The sequence below is a fragment of the Acyrthosiphon pisum genome, chromosome A3 (genome assembly GCF_005508785.2).
Source record: "Acyrthosiphon pisum isolate AL4f chromosome A3, pea_aphid_22Mar2018_4r6ur, whole genome shotgun sequence".
NCBI lineage: Eukaryota > Metazoa > Arthropoda > Insecta > Hemiptera > Aphididae > Acyrthosiphon > Acyrthosiphon pisum.
In genome coordinates this window covers 31734251-31751083 of record NC_042496.1, presented here as the reverse complement: position 1 = coordinate 31751083, position 16833 = coordinate 31734251, and the positions used below count along the sequence as shown (strand labels likewise).

General features: G+C 28.8%; 2 protein-coding genes across 11 annotated transcripts in view; one reads left to right on the top strand and one right to left on the bottom strand.

Moving 5' to 3' along the window:
• The window catches only part of LOC100164083 (phosphatidylinositol-binding clathrin assembly protein LAP), a 33452-nt gene extending 16619 nt beyond the window's left edge, over positions 1 to 16833 (bottom strand). For 8 of the 10 annotated variants that reach the window (XM_008183403.3, XM_008183401.3, XM_008183404.3 and 5 more), the window contains exon 1: positions 10689 to 11365. In XM_008183403.3, the coding sequence (XP_008181625.1) occupies positions 10689 to 10818 (130 nt within the window). In that variant the 5' untranslated portion in view covers positions 10819 to 11365. Of the gene's footprint in view, positions 1 to 10688; positions 11366 to 11712; positions 11730 to 16782 lie in introns of those variants that run through there. The other 2 variants (XM_008183398.3, XM_029491402.1) reach the window with 2 other exon arrangements.
• On the top strand, positions 11603 to 15907 carry LOC100166126 (probable arginine--tRNA ligase, mitochondrial). Its single transcript, XM_001946082.5, has 6 exons — positions 11603 to 11927; positions 12395 to 12711; positions 12810 to 13639; positions 14094 to 14221; positions 14421 to 14572; positions 15655 to 15907. Exons 1-6 carry the CDS (start codon positions 11862 to 11864, stop codon positions 15878 to 15880), a joined length of 1719 nt encoding a protein of 572 aa, XP_001946117.2. The 5' UTR covers positions 11603 to 11861; the 3' UTR covers positions 15881 to 15907.

Here is a 16833-nt window from a genome sequence, read left to right as displayed (position 1 = left end):
ATCTATATTTATTCGTTTTTGAGATAGGTACACCAAATCAATTTTGTCGAAAACAGGTTTTGCGTAAAATTTACATCATTATTTTCTTAATTTATTTTGGTTGCGTTTTTCTACTTTATTGATAACTACTGGAAACTTTTTACTTGTGATCCCAAAGTACCAACTAGATGTTAATTAATTGGAAGCATAGTAGATTTAATTTGAAATATAAGGCAAATATTGTATAGTGCAGTTTATTTAATGTAATATATAATTAATAACCTTCCCTTTTACCACGAACTAAAAATCGTTTAAAAATTCGAAAAAAGCCATTTTGTAGTTATTTATTTATAATATAGAGAAAAAACCATTTTGAATGAATGAAAGCAACTTCAATTTTCAAAAATACATCATAATATTGTAAAATTATATGGTTTTTTATACTTTGATAACTAATGCAGTAATGCTAATATCCAATAAGTAATACAGAATACACTAGGTACTCGTTTAAATTGTAGTTAATATTTTTTATTTGTTTTGTGATATTGTTCAATATATCTACCATAAACCGCAATGCACATGCTGATTATATACAAATTCAGTTTTATGGTGACGAAATATAGTTATAATAAAATTAAAATAAATGCGAGATATTCCCAGCGAATCGTTAATTTCATTACAAAGACCATACAAATCATTTTGTGCCTAGCAGTTCTTGGTGAATATATTGAAATATTATTGAACAAAAAAATAATATTTCATACAATTTCAACGAGTAGGTAGTGTGACTGTTCTTTATTACTTATTAGTAAGTTGTTGTCATGTCGGATTAGCATTAATTATCAAAATGTGAAAATTATTATTATACAATATTATGCTGTATTTTTGAAAATATAAATTGCTACCATTCATTCAAAATTTATAAAATTTCAAAATTGTTTTTTTTTTCATTAAAAGATTTTATTATTCGATTTTTTTTAGATTATGGGAAAAGGGAGTGTTTTTGTTATATATCACATTAAAAAAAACTGGACTACAATACCGTCTATGTGCTTTATATTTCGAATTAGAGCTACTGACTTTCCAATTAATTTAACATACTGTATACTTAAACATAGAAACACACTTTGGACTTTACACCAGTAGCGTAGTCAGGGGAGTGCTGGGGGGCTTCAGCCAACCCTACCATTTCATTTTAAGAAAATTAAAAGATCATTTTTATGGTCTATGATCTATGCAAATTACTGCAAATACAAATTAGTATATACGTACAGGAACCAAAACCTAAAATAAATCCACGTCACCAGTATGCTAAACTTATGGGAAACCCTAGTTAAACCAACTATGTGCAAACACATTATCAGCCCCTCCCACTAAAAAAAATCCTGGCTACGCCACTGGTTTACATAATATTTTAATTATTAGATTATACTAAATCTGCCAGTGATTGTTTCAATCTGTTATTGGATTCTTCATCACATGTTAAGCTTAATATATATACATTTTTATACTAGAAACAGCATTTTATGAATGTTTTTCATCATGGGCGGATACTACGTACATAATTGATAATGATAAACATATTAAATTAAGCAAAACTGTGTAACAGTTAATAAAAACATTATTACATAATAGCATCAATCAAGCTGAGGTGAGAAGTCAAATTTAAAACGATCAAAATTTAGGATCAATATCGTTATTGTCATCATTCATCATTATTGACAAAAAAACATTTAGCCTAGATCGAAGGTTATATTCATCAAGGAAGTTCATATTGGATTGACATTTGTTAGTGTTTGGATAAACAAGATTATACAAATATTACAATATTTGTAGCCAAGATGCATTTCGAAACTAATAAAGTACCCTACTGGTAAATAGAAACTCAATATTTCTGAGGTCATATATTTTTTGTTTTCTCCCCTTCGTAATCGATGACCTACTTAAAATTTACGTTAATACTGGGGTAGCTAGGAACGGCCAACAGGCACGATTAACCCTTATTACCAGCATTTATTTCAATAAAATAAAAAATATAATATTATATATTATTATATATGATTATTGTTAATATATAAATGTTAAATATTGCATAATACATAAATTGAACAACATGCCAATTATATTAGCAAATACATGTTTATCTAATTATTGGGGAAAAAATATTTAAATTTTAAATTATATTATAAAATACGTCATTACCTATATTATTACTTATATATAAATAAATAAGATATAGATGCACTTTCCAACATTCACGCATTATTTTAAAGGCCCCGGTCGTGTCAGGGTAAGACGGACGTCCCGCACAACCAGACGATTGTAAACTCTCCTGATGGTAAACTCTCCCGGGGTCTACTTCGATACTATAGGTACTAAAGTCTAAATTGCATTTAAAAAAAGTAAATTGTATATAATAATATAAAGCAATACATTTAGCTGCTGAGCTATAATATTAAAATATAATACTTAACATTTAAATTTAATTTTTTTGATAGTACGAACATACTTATACACATTTCAAAAAACTTAAGGTTTGTTTTACTTATTTTATTTTGTTTATTGTAACTTTTGATATTTATGTACACTTCAGTTTGAAAATTTGTTAGGACATTAATAAATATAAATATAAATTGATGAGTACTATAGAGGTATACTACCTAGAGATATAGCCGATTCATAGTGTAACAATAATATTTAAAACAGCGGTTCTCAACGGGGGCGATATCACCCCCCAGTGGGCGGTGAAGTGTTACCGAGGGGCAGTGAACTAGTTTTGGGCGGTAGCGGGACGGTGAACTAGTTTTGGGTAGTAGAAGGGTGGCAAGCGTGTTCACGGCAAAAACGTTGTAAATGGTGCGACATAAAAATAATACATACTCGATAATCCATATAATAACTATCAGTCACTAATATAGGTACTATGATGAGCAATGCACAATAACTTATCTTTGATTGTTGACAAATTTATTATCTTTATTATTTTAGCGATTGTGTGTGGACATTATATTTTATTATAGGTACCTATATTAACTATAAATAAAAATATATCAAATATAAAAAATAAATTAAAACATGAGTTATTAGAATATTTCAATATTTTCTTTTGAATTGTCTAAATCATCAACTCCTTTCCTATCTCTCTCCCCATACCCTTAATTATAGAATTCTCACTTAGGAGGAGCGTTAAAAAATTGATTGCCACTCAAGAGGGCGGTAACTTAAAAAAGGTTGAGAAATACTGATTTAAAACGATTCGGGAAAATTTACACATTTCTTTCAGGTAAACATAATGTTGAACCGAGAGAGTTTACATATTTTGTTCAGGTAAACATTACACTGACCCTAATGGAGGATTTAAGGGGGGCAAAGGGCCCAGACATTGACCTAGCATCTAGTTTAGTAAATTGGGCCGCTTTTAAATATTTGTGTAGTAAAACTTGGAAAATAACAATTGGCCCTACCAAAAAAAAATTCTAGATCCATCACTGATTGACACTGTAGAGTTTACCTTAGTTTTAAAAATCGGGAAAGTTTACCATACAATCGAGAATTTACCTCAGCCGCTTAACCACGACATGTTATGGTCCGGCAGGATGTAGAATCTACAGGAACAGGGTTAAATGCGCTATTGTGATATTTACAATAATTATTAAAACTAACGCAATTTATTTTAATGTGTTCTAACCACCCCCCCCCCCGCCAAAAAACTCAGTGGGACAAGGTTTATATTATATAGTTAGGGGTCGCCGACCGCTGTAATATATTACATTTTATTTATTATAATAATAACGCACTGATCGAGTAACTCTTTATAGCAAATGTAAGTAAGTAGGTACAGTATTATTTTTCTATTGGTCAGTCTGGTGTCTTCCACGTATTAGTGTATTATAATATTATTATGGTAAGTTCGAATTCCGGTCCAGATTATGTAAAAGAAAATATTCGATGCTCATTTTAAATATAATTAATAAGCTTGACATTTATAAAAATGTCTAAAAAGCGGGTAAGTGGAAGTCACTCTGCTGTACACTAGGTTACGAGTGTATGACAGTAATAGATGGTATTATTATTGTATATGAAAAACGATACATGAGCGGAGACGGTTTGTCAGCCTAGGATATTTTATAATTTATTCATATTGTTATTATTAATATGGTAGCTAGTTAAGTTAGCTAAATATTTCAGAACATTTTACTTTACCATTAATTAAAAAAATATGATAACCATAACTTGATATTTAAATTATTGGTCTATGTGGTATAGGCTAGAGGTGCAAGCTAGAACATTTTTCTTTTCATTTAATTTTTCAGTAACATTGAACATTTTGAATGACTGAAATTTTTCATTATTTTAACTTTTAGTTTTTCTTTTTTTTGCACAGAAGTTAGGTACATGAATACTAGACAGTATATGTTACTAGTAGACCGTAGTCTTGTTTCCAACTTCGGCATATGTAATAATAGTATAAAAAATTCGTAATATTACGTATTTAGTATAATAATAACAAAAACTGTGAAAATCATAAATAATAATTAATAACGATAGTGATAATACACCGACTAAATTGTTGTAAGCAGGTAAGTGTCTTGTATTTAATTAACAAATGGTCTATAATTAAAATAAAATAATAATTTAAAATTGATACAAAAAAAATTTTCTAAATGAAAATGTAGGTACAGCTCTAGAATCTATAGATATGGAATACGTGTTATAAATTTCATACATTTCCAAGAATGTAAACTGTTGTTAGTTGTTATGGTAGATTGGTAGTTATAGATCACCTAAGCTGAATGTCACTTGTTTATATAGTTGTAACCATAAGTCTAAATATTATTATTATTACTGTTAATCATTATACCAACCTATCTGTGAGTTGTTTAATCTAAATACTTGGCGTAGATTCACATTTCCTAATTCAACAAAAAACATAGGTTATGGGACATAGGTACATAAAAGCTAAAACGATTTATTATATTGTTCTATGACGAGTTCTTGGTTCTATAATGAAGTTAAAGGATTGCGTTTTATATATTTTTGACATGCGTGTTATTTATGCTATTTCACCATATAAAGTTTTTTTATTTATAAGTGTATAAAATCGTTCTCCTTTTATGTAGGATCAACCAAATTTAATGAATGTTTTTAACTAATAGAAGGTAATAGTTTGCAGACCACATTTATCTCAGTTTTTAATATTTTAATCTCAAACTTTATATCTTATGGCTTATACCTATATCTTCAAAAATTATACAATTTTAAGCTTTTTTTACAAATTATATTATAGGTACCGTTATTTGAAATAAAATAACAAAATCAGAGGTCAATGCAGCCAGTAGAAAGTCTTCTTATTTCAGACAAAAAAATTGTTATTAAAATCCGACAGTTGTATAAGACATGATAATTATTTATTAGCTTCCGTATCCCTAAATAGGTATCGAGCAGTATAATAGATTATAGTGAAAAAGTACTATTATAGCTATAGCTGGTGGCAACTAAAATATAAAATAAAATTTACAGATTTTATAGAATTGCGGAAAATTTGAAAAACCGGCACCGGGTCCCTTATACCATACAGGTAGAGGTACTTACCTCGTATTTGTATATACATAAGTGTAATTTACAAATATTTAAATGCACAATATTTATTTTTATTTTATTTTTTTATTTTATTTTTAACTATTTATTTACAATTGTTTCGGTTTGTCATTTTGTATTTGTAATTAAACATTTTAATTGTCACAGCAATTTTAAGCCAACCCACATGACCCAACAGCATGTTGTTGCGAAGCCAACTCAATTCAATAATCTTACAAAAATCAATTTATGAAATTATTTTGATTCATAGTCGACACTCGTTATAGTTACTCGTAAACCTTATGTTTATTAACGGTAATTAAACAATTTTCAGAATACTATCACTATGCCTGTACTTGTATTCAAATTTAATGAAATAGGTAAGATTTACATAATCCATTAATGTATACCTTCGTGGCTTTATGTGGTAACAAATTATAGAATATATCTGAAGCTAATGACCTTCATGTCGAGATGTAAATTATTTTAATTTAAAATTAATAATAGATATTTATTTAATAGCTTGATTAAGCTATTTAGTTTTACCCTCTAGATACCTATGCATATTATTATTTATTAAACGATACATTATTTTCTTTAATTTGCAGCTAAAAACAAAGTTGTAAAGCATTTGGTTTATATTTTATTGTATACATATTATATATCATAAGGTTAATTATTATTAAATACAGTCGAATTCACTTAAATGTCAATGAATTCATGAACTTTGAAGGATCAAAGTATTTTATTAATTATTACTTCGTTAAATAGCAATATATAATGGTGGTACCAGCGCCCAGAGGTTGACTGCTACCAAGAATATACATGTATTAAAATTAGCCCACTTCCGTGGTTATAGAAAGATCTGATACTATAATTATGTCTGAGGTATATGTATCTATATTTAAACTAATAATCAAAATTAAAAAAAACATTATTGATTATTAATGTCATACAAATTATGACGAACCTAACAATTTTTTTTCGAATCATGTTTTAAGAACTTATATATATTAACGAGTTAAAAATGATGGTACCATCAGTTTGTTGTTTGGGCTAGTCTACTACTTGTCAAGCTATAAGTTAGGTTACCGATATAATATTAGTTTAGGCTCGAGTTTAGGTCTAGACGACTAGACTCGAATAGTCTAGTCTAATCTAGAAACTCATCCAATCCCCCTTTATCATACTTTAACTGGCGTATACGAAAAACAAAAGGAAAACCGGGATATTAAAAACGTTGATACTTCAATTTTCAAAACTAAGTACTAGCAAAAAATTCTGAATCCATCGTCGATCTTAACTTGTTCAAATATATAATTAAGTTCCTAAAAAAAAAATCAAAATTCATGATATGCATGGTAAATGTATCGCATATAAACATATCCGTAATAAACAGAAATTCACGAACTTCAGAAGGTTATAAGAATGAAGAAGGCAACAAAAAATTATATTTTGCAACATCGTTCTTAAATCGTTAATTTATAGGTACTTAAGTTAGGTTAAGTTAATTAAAAATAATCGAAAAAAAAAAGGTCGCCATGTAAATAAATGTTGTTTCCAAATTATTGAAGTCTACGATAAACAAAAATGTAATTTATAGAACAAGACACAAGGTTAGTAGACTCTGATCCTAAGAAAAGCGTAGCGTAAGAAAAATTCACATAAATGTAATCAATGCGCGGTATGGTTACCCTTTTTTCGTTTAATAATGAATTCATTTAAATTCAGATTTTTGTAATTTTAAAATATACTCAAAGATAATTATTATTATCATGTTTTCAAATTCTTGAATTCTTTTGTACTACTTAAGGAGTGCCCTGTGGCGATTCAAACTTCTGTTTTTCAAATGAGCCTCCCCCCTTTTACTGTAAATTATTTATTGACTAATTTTGATGTAGGTATCTATAATTCCAAATTCGAATGTGAAGTTTCTTAGTTATTAAAATGTTTATATTAAGGAGAATAGTCCTTATAAATGGTTTTCCATAAATCCTAAGATTGGATATATTTTTAAAATTTTTTTCATAATTGTTTTCTAACTGATTAGTTAAATTATTACCTCTATTGACAATTAGTACTATTATATTATGAAATATAATTGGAGGATGCTTTGGGTTAAAATCAAATCAATAACCACAATTTCAGCATTTCAGATTAGGTAATTTACCTATTTATCAGATCAGCATGTTGGCTACAATATTATCATCTTTTACATGCACTTTAAAGTATAGACTATACTAAAATAAACCTAAAATAAAATAAACCAAAATAAACTTCAGTTAAAAAAACTGAATAGATAAACTAATAATGATAGGTAGCTAATCCTTCTGAACATTACACAAATTATCTAGGAGTTAGAATGAAGGTAATATATCCGTCAACATTCAAAATTGTCCTCCCCGACATTCTCTCTGGAAACTTATCATTGTGTACTCCGTTTTCTCATCATTTATATTCAGTTCTACCCTCCCTACCATCATCATGAGTTTCCTACATACTCATTTTACCACATCTTCAGTATCGCCTAATATTGCTATATCATCCGCATAAGCTAAGATATTTATGTTTGACTTTCCCAATGCTACTTTGTTGTTACTATTTGTATATCTAATTACTTTTTCTAATATTAAGTTAAACAACATTGGTGACAGTGCATCTCCTTGTCCAAGGCCCGTATTAAATTTAGCTGGGCCTGACACTTCAAATGCTACCTTTATCTTAATGTCCGTATTTTTCAGGTTGGCCTCAATTAATTTGTTAGGGAAATTGAATTCTTTTAACATGCTAAAAATGCTTTGTCTATGGACAGAATTGTAGGCTTTTTTGTAATCCACAAATAATATACACTTTTATTGAATTCCTACGATTTTTCCAAGATCAGCCTTGAAGATTTGATCTATTGTTGACCTGTTGGGTCTGAAACCCCTTTGGTAATTTCTCAGAATCTCTTCAGCTATTGGCTTAATTCTGTCTAATGTGCAATAGGACAATACTTTGTAGGCCACGTTTAGCAAGGATATTTCTCTATAATTATTTCATATATTTTGTGGGTCATTTTTTTTATGAATTGGACCTATTACTGCAATATTCCAGCACTTATAGGTAATAAATAATACTTATAGCCAAAATCACCCCATCATACCTATCAATCTCACCCCAAGATACATATTACTATCATACTAAATAGATATATTTTTTAAATTTTAACGATAATTCAGATTTATTCTCTGCAGGTGTATCATTTGGACCACATCAACAATAAACTAATTATATAGTGATTTATTTCCTTGGAGGTGATATTTTTGCGGCTAAAAGAAATGGTAAAGACTAACACGCTCGTCAGTAAATGTGATAAAACAGATCGATGAATTTCAAAAACATGCTTGTATCAATGATTAGGTAATATTATCACAAGCTAATCACTTAAAGTCCCCACACACTGCAGCGGTAGCGTTCAATTCTATTGCCTTGGCTTTACCCCCGCTGTGAAATGTGTCTTGCAGCAATTCATCCCCCACCACTGCAGTGCATGGGGACCTTTATAAATACTGATAATTGTAATAATTATTATATAAACATTGTAACCACACTACAAGACTAAATTAATAATCAAATCAATCTTACCTCCCATTATCAAAGTCATTCCAAACTACGGTGCACACATTTCAATTTTCAGTATTTTGTATATAAATTTACTTACTCACACAAATAACAATATAACAACATATATTTTATTATTTTAATTCAGTCAATTGAACAATATTATAAAGGTATATTTAATTTATGACTAAATTACACATCAACACATGCACAAAAGACCGAGCAAAAGACAATCTGTCAATATGACAATATTTTGTACATTTTGGGATCAGCCCCCCCCCCCCCCAATCAAAAACTGAAGGCCATGGCCAATAAAACATTAAAACATGTTTTGATTCAGCTAAATTAAATAATTAAATAATTAATGTATATGTGGGCCCTAGACCTATTTAAGTTATGTAGATAAAATTTATTGAACTTTTTAAATTTTTTTCATAGGAAGGTGATCTCGAAGGTTAGGTATCCACATTTAGGATGTTTAGCAGAATTTTAAATATCTATACAAAAAAGTATAAGTTTAAATAGCTACCTAATAAAAATTATAATTTAATTGGTTTTTACTTTGTTAGAATTGGGTACCTACCCACTGTTATTGTAGTAAAAACTGAAAAAAATATAAATTATAGACACAGATTTATTATTTATTTAAATACCAAGTTTATTGTAAATAAATCATAATATATTTATAATAGATACATTATTTATTGATAAAAAGTTTATAATTAGTTTAATACCCCCGTTAATACCAAAATAAATGTTTAGAGTGTCTAGCAAATTTAATGGGTACTTACATGGCCATATTCCTACTTACGTAATATATGTTGAAAAAGCTAATGACGCTTATCTATTTTTCACATAAACCTGAGCATAAAACATAGTTATTATCGAGATTATTATGAAGAATAGTGTAGGTACCTACCTATCTATTGAAATTTTACTAAAATATGCTCAGATATCGATTCGGGTTAAATTATGGACATTCCGACAATATTTTTAAGTAATAGACATAATATAAAAGGTATATTTTTAAACTAACTCAACATAACTTATTTAAACAATTCAACCAAGTTATGCATAGCTATATCTTAAATAATAACCTTGTGTTTTTACAAAATACAACATTTTAAACATGTTAGTAACCATGTTTCTTTCATAAATCATGTATCAACACTATCAACCTAATAACTACATATTATTTCATATTATATGACACCAATAATACATCAATAATATTCTAGTTATATCTCAGCATTTTAGAGTGAAATAATATAATAATACAGATTTAAAAATCATTAAAAGAACATTGTGCTATCATTACCAAAAGACCTAGTGGCTACTACTACAACACACAATATGTATCCTTGTATAAATATATAATATAGTTTTCGGAAAATTAGGCAATATTTAAGTTGTATTGCACTCGATTACGTATAACGCGACCTATGATTTGCAATTTCGATTTGTAGTTTATGTTAGATAATGAATAATAATAATCTCGACGATAATATTAGTAACAAGTATACACTCACAGTCCAAGTGTTTCTTTTTCGGTCCGATCAGCTCTTCGGTGGTGGCCTTGCACACGGATTTGGCCAGACCTTGTCCAGCTAAACTGTGTCGGGCAGCCAGCAGTCTATCTTGTATTGTTTGACCGGCCATCGCAGACGATTCTTCGCGTATGGATGGTGAGCGGTTTTCGTTTCTACTTCACTCTCTGGTGTCGTTTTGCACTGCCAGGCGGACTATATACCTGGGCGGTTTTAACGAGCGTAATCGAGAAAAAATCTACCTGATCAAACGCCCGGAAACGAATTCACGAACGATTTTGCACGTATACGATTTTTTTTCCTCGGCCGTTACGCGCGGTTAAAGGGGAGACTCAAAATCCCAGCTAACGTCGTCTGTGGTGGACTGCACTGCCGTCTCAGTCTGCTAGTCAGTAGTAGCCTGTCGCCGACGTTCCTGATAATAATAATAATGACAGCGATGAAAAAACACACACGCACACGCACACGAACTACTTATCACGGTTCAATAAGACCGTCGTGGGATTTGTTTTGCCGGTAGATCGCAGCCGCCTCGTCATCTGTGGACGAGATCGTATAATAAGATTTTGCGGTGGTGGTGGCGATCGTCGGGGACCGTCGTCTGCGTACGGCGCAAACGGACGAACAATAATTATTTTCCCTGTTTCCCACTAGCGGACGTGTACGAGAGGACGGAAATCGAAAAGTTTTATTTAGGGAGGTGTCGATACGAGATCCTGTTCGCGACTTAGGTGCCAGTGTCTCACTAGTCACTGGCCGCTGTGGTCTGCGGCGCGGCGGGGTTTAGCTTTAACACTTTCGCACCCGTTCGCAGGCGCAAAAATAATATTTCAGGACCGTTTGCGCGTGCGCACACGGGGTCATGGTCGAGTTTTCCCCACCCCGGAATCAACTTCACTGTTATCTCTCATCTCCCGCCCGACTGATAACAAAAAATCGCTTCCTACTTCCGAGACCCGAGTTCCGGATTTCTGATAGATCGACTTCAGACTAGTTCAGTACTTACTATTTACGTCAGTAGATTTCTTCAACTGGTAGCTAATCTTTATTGGTATTTTTGAGTTTCAGACAAACATTATTGTGCCATAGTAATTAGTAATAGTCAATAGACGATTTACTGACATAGTCACTTAACGTGTCGGAAACTTCATAACGATGGTTCGGACAGCTATTTTGTCCAGATCCAATTATCGACTGTGTAAGAGATATGTAGCGGAAGAGGTAACAACTAAATGTTTTTTCTCTTTTATTTATAAAAAATCAATCAATTGTATACAATCATGAATCATTGTTGGAAAAAATGTACATTTAGAATAATTAATATTTAAATAAAAGTATATTCCAAATCTGTTTATTAAGCAATAGAAATAATATAACACTATATTATCTATCTACAATCTACATAGTCTGTATTATTTAATATTTATTTTAATTTTGTAACTATCTATATCATTGGAAAATCTAAGTACTGTCAAATTCAAATTTAACCAATATGTTTTTGACCAAAAAAAGCCGTGACCAGTACAGTTAAAAGTTTCAAAGAAAACATTAACTTGTAATTGTTAAAACTATTGTAAATACAAAAATTTGTTAAAACAACTAATTTAATAAATTTAAAAATAATGTGATAATTTTAATGAGTTTGTTAGGTATTTTGGTGATTAAATGTTGATTTTAAAATGTTTCAGGTTGCCTGTGCAATTAATAAAAATTCAGCTGATGTAGTAAATGATTTCATTGCTAATCTGAAAATAGGAAAAGGAAATTCTATGAACGATATTGGTTTGCATATGCCTCTTAATATTCTTCAAAAACATTTTGGAACAAATTCATTAAAAGATTTTAAAATACCAAGTCACGAAATAACAACTTCTCAATTAAATCCTTATTATGTGATAATACATTTAGATAAATATGATTTTATAAACAACATACTTAAAAACAATATTGGTATAACTCGTCAACATTGTGTGCAGAATTCTAAACCTTGCATCATTGACTTTAGGTAATTGGTAAGTTTAGTACACCATGTGTATTTAAAATATAATTACTTTTCAATCACTGATCACTTTGTAAAATTAACGCACTTTTCAATCATTGCAGTTCTCCAAACATTGCAAAACCATTTCATGTTGGTCATTTACGTTCAACAATTATTGGAAACTTCATCTCTAACTTAAGAAATTTTATTGATGGCCGTGTTGTACGTATTAACTATTTGGGTGACTGGGGACCTCAGTTTGGTTATACTCTACTAGGATTAGAACAAATGAAACCAGATATATCTAAAAACAATATGACAATAGAATCTTTGCACAACGCATACATACTAGCTAATCAAATGGCAAAAAACGATTCGAGCATTCATGACAAAGCTAAATCTATATTCAATGATTTAGAATGTGGTAATTCTACTTCTGATATCAATACCCTATGGAATGAATTTAGATCCATCACTATCAATGAATTAGAAGTTATTTATAAGAGACTGGGAATAGTCTTCGATGAATATGATTGGGAATCAAAATATTCAAAGGAGAAAATTCAAGATGTTCTAAAACAGCTCAGTAAAATTGGTTTATTAAAAGTTAAAGAAGACGGATCTACTGTTGTGCTTTCTAATAATCAAGAAACCACTATTTTAAAAAATGATAATTCTACATTATACATAACACGAGATATCGCTGCAGCTCTCAGACGCCACAAATATTATGGTTCTGAAGATTTATTTTATGTTGTTGATAATACTCAAAGCAAACATTTTTACTTACTGAAATCCTTAATTGCACAAATTAATTCAAATATAAATGTGCATCACATTCCATTTGGAAGAATACATGGTATGAGCTCAAGGAAAGGCCAGGGAATATTATTAGATCAACTTCTAAATCAGGCAAAATCCACTATGGTTCTAAAAAGAAAATATTCTGAAAGTTGGTACCTATCAATAATAATTAGGGTTTGAGACAAGCTGCATTTGTTTATTTATACAAATGTATGTTTTCCTGTGATAATTGTAAAATATTCTAAATAAGATATAAATTAATTCTTTTAAACGTTGAAATTGAATACAAAAATTAACTTTGCATATCTATCCATATTTTATTACATTTTACAAAAAAAGTCATTATATACAACACATTTAAGCATTTAAACATTATTATTATAATATTAGGGTACATTCACAAACATTTTATTTTCTTCCCGTTTTTCCGGTTTTGTTACCTATATATTATAGAATATTTTTTGTAATTTTAATGCATGTTTAAAATAATGTTATTGCAATGAGTCTCGAACCCTTATAATAATGCTTTATTATTATTATTATTATTATTATTGTTATTATTATTATTGTTATCATCCCTTATTTATTTTAATTATTTTCAGCTACAAAAATTAATTCAATGGACGATAATGAAGTAGCTGATGTATTAGGAATATCTGCTATAGTAATAAATGATTTAAAACAAAAACGGAAAAAAGATTACAATTTTTCTTGGGAGTCAGCATTACAGGTACCTATTTTTAATTTTTATTTGATTTAACTGTCTAAGTTTGATTTAAGTTATTGATTCATTTATTCAATATTTAATCGGTTATTTTAAGCATGTATGTTTGTGAAATATTATAATCTTTTACAATATATCATTGACAATAATAATTACATCAAATAAAGAAGTACTGAGTACCTATATCTTATTTATTTACTTTTAGGTAAATGGAGATACTGGCATTAAACTTCAATATACCCATTGCCGTTTACTAAGTTTAGAAGAAGTTAATTGCAATATAACCTTACCAGATGAAGTTATTGCAGAATGCTTTACTGAAACTGTCGCATTGGACTTAATTTTAGAAATATGTCGGTAAGTTATTTTTAACAATATAAATAAGGATCTCATTATTATGTGTAGTAACATTTGTAATTTAGTATTATATTTTCAATATGTTTATCGGTTTATTGATATGATGTAGATTCTGAAAATAATTACTGATGGTTACAATTTTTGTCAAAAGTCTACGTGATGTTGAATTTTTTTTTTCATTTTCATGACTCAAATTAAACATAAGTTGAATGTAGCAATTGAATAATGTTCCTATTGTTTTAATTTATTTGTTCGAGACTTATAATGAAAAAATCAAAAATGTAGGATTTAAGATAGTAGATCTCAAGTAAGTCTCATAAAAAACTAAAATCTGCATATTTTATTAATCTTATGAATTGACAAAATAGAATTAATATATTGGATATAAAATAGACAAAAAATAGTCAACCACCCTTTCTAATCTCCTTAAATAGAAGTTTATTGAAAATTATTACCAGGGCTCGTAATTTCATGAATTTGCATATAAATCTTGCTAAGTTGCATTTAATGCTAGATGACATAGAAATCCATTTCAAGGTATCACGGTTATAATATATTATATGTGAAGTCTTATTTTGCATGTTTTTGCATATTTAGAGGTTTTTTGCCTATTTGGCATATTTATGCATATTTCTATTTTATCGGGCATATTATACATGATTTTGATATTCCTATTAATATTATTATATCAATATGCATTTTTTATGGAAATACAATGAAAAAATCAATATTTGACAAAAAAAAATGTGATCGTTTATAATCTATTTTTTTAATTGTTACATAGATAAATAAAATATAACTACAAAAAAAAATGAATGGATTATTCATGTTATTTCAAAAATTATTTATGATTTTTTTAAGTAAATATTTTTAAGTGCATATAAATGCATATTTTTTAACTTTTTAAAGCATATTCGAATGCAATATTTTTGAGTGCATAAATGCATGCTTATTTAAGCATTTTTTAGGGCATGAACTTACTAGCCCTGATTATTACAAATTAAAGTTTATACCATTTTACATAACTGCCTGTAATAAAATTGTATAATAATAAAAATATAATATAAATTTGTTTTTTTCAGATTTGAAGATGTATTAACTGAAACTAATCAAGAATTAGAAGCATGTATTTTAGTTAACTATTTATTTCGATTATCCAATTGCATCAACAAAGCCTTAAAAGTTTTAAATGTTAAAAATTCTAGCAGTACAATTGCTCAGCAGAGAATTTTGTTATTTTACAGAGCTAGAGAAACACTAAGTGCTGGAATGAAAATTTTAGGATTAGTACCATTAAAATGTATGTGATTTCAAATCATCATCATGTAATTTTAATTTATTTTACTTAGTTATTTCTGTACAAATGTACAAATATAAAGAATAAAAATAATTAATAGTTTTTACTTAAACTCTCACTTAATATTGAAACCTACTATAAATATATTACTATAGATTATAATAAATATCTAAGATATTTCAATCTCCATGGATTGTAGATAACCATGAATATCCAAACGAGTTATCTCAGTAAGATCCAGTTAGACTAAGATCTGTTACCAGATTTTAGTAGTTATATATAATTTTGAAAAAAATGTATTTTTCAATAATTGTGGTTTTTAAATCTCAAGTTGGATCATGTATTGATTTAATATCTGTTGACAATTTTAATGCCTTATTTAGTTTTACTAATGCTTTATAAAACTGCCAAACATAAAAAGGTGGGTAAGTGGATTTCGCTCTGCTGTACAGTAGGTTACAAGTGGGTCACTGTATAATGGATGGTATTAAATTTGAATTCAATGATATAATATCATTGTATAAGAAAAACGATTCTGAGCGGAGACGGTATGTCAGTCTAGGTATAAGACATAATATTATATTATAGTCTATAGTAAGTATTTAAAAACAATTGACCTATAATAGGTACCTATAATAAATTCCAAATTAATCATATAATATCTATTAGGTACTTATAACGCGTTATACGTCAACAACAAACCGTGATACTATCATAGATATATTATAATAGCATACTTTAGAAGTTTCAAGTATACCCAAGAATAATATTATACAATCACAACAAAATACCTAAAATAGTTATCCAAGGGTTTTAATATGTAATTTCGTCCAAATTTGTACTTAAAATGACTATAATAATAAACTGTGTAAATGTATTTTTTAGATTTTTTTTAACAGAATTAATTACTTACGTGGAATCTTGTTTTAAATTTTCAATTCTTAGATACAAAAATTGAACATTT

Bases quoted from the DNA above. Each gene is read 5' to 3' on its own strand.
- LOC100166126 (XM_001946082.5), top strand. From the start codon at position 11,862: ATGGTTCGGACAGCTATTTTGTCCAGATCCAATTATCGACTGTGTAAG. The intron at 12,712-12,809 runs GTAATTGGTAAG...CAATCATTGCAG, and splicing joins CCTTGCATCATTGACTTTAG to TTCTCCAAACATTGCAAAAC. The intron at 13,640-14,093 runs GTTGGTACCTAT...AATTATTTTCAG, and splicing joins AAAAAGAAAATATTCTGAAA to CTACAAAAATTAATTCAATG.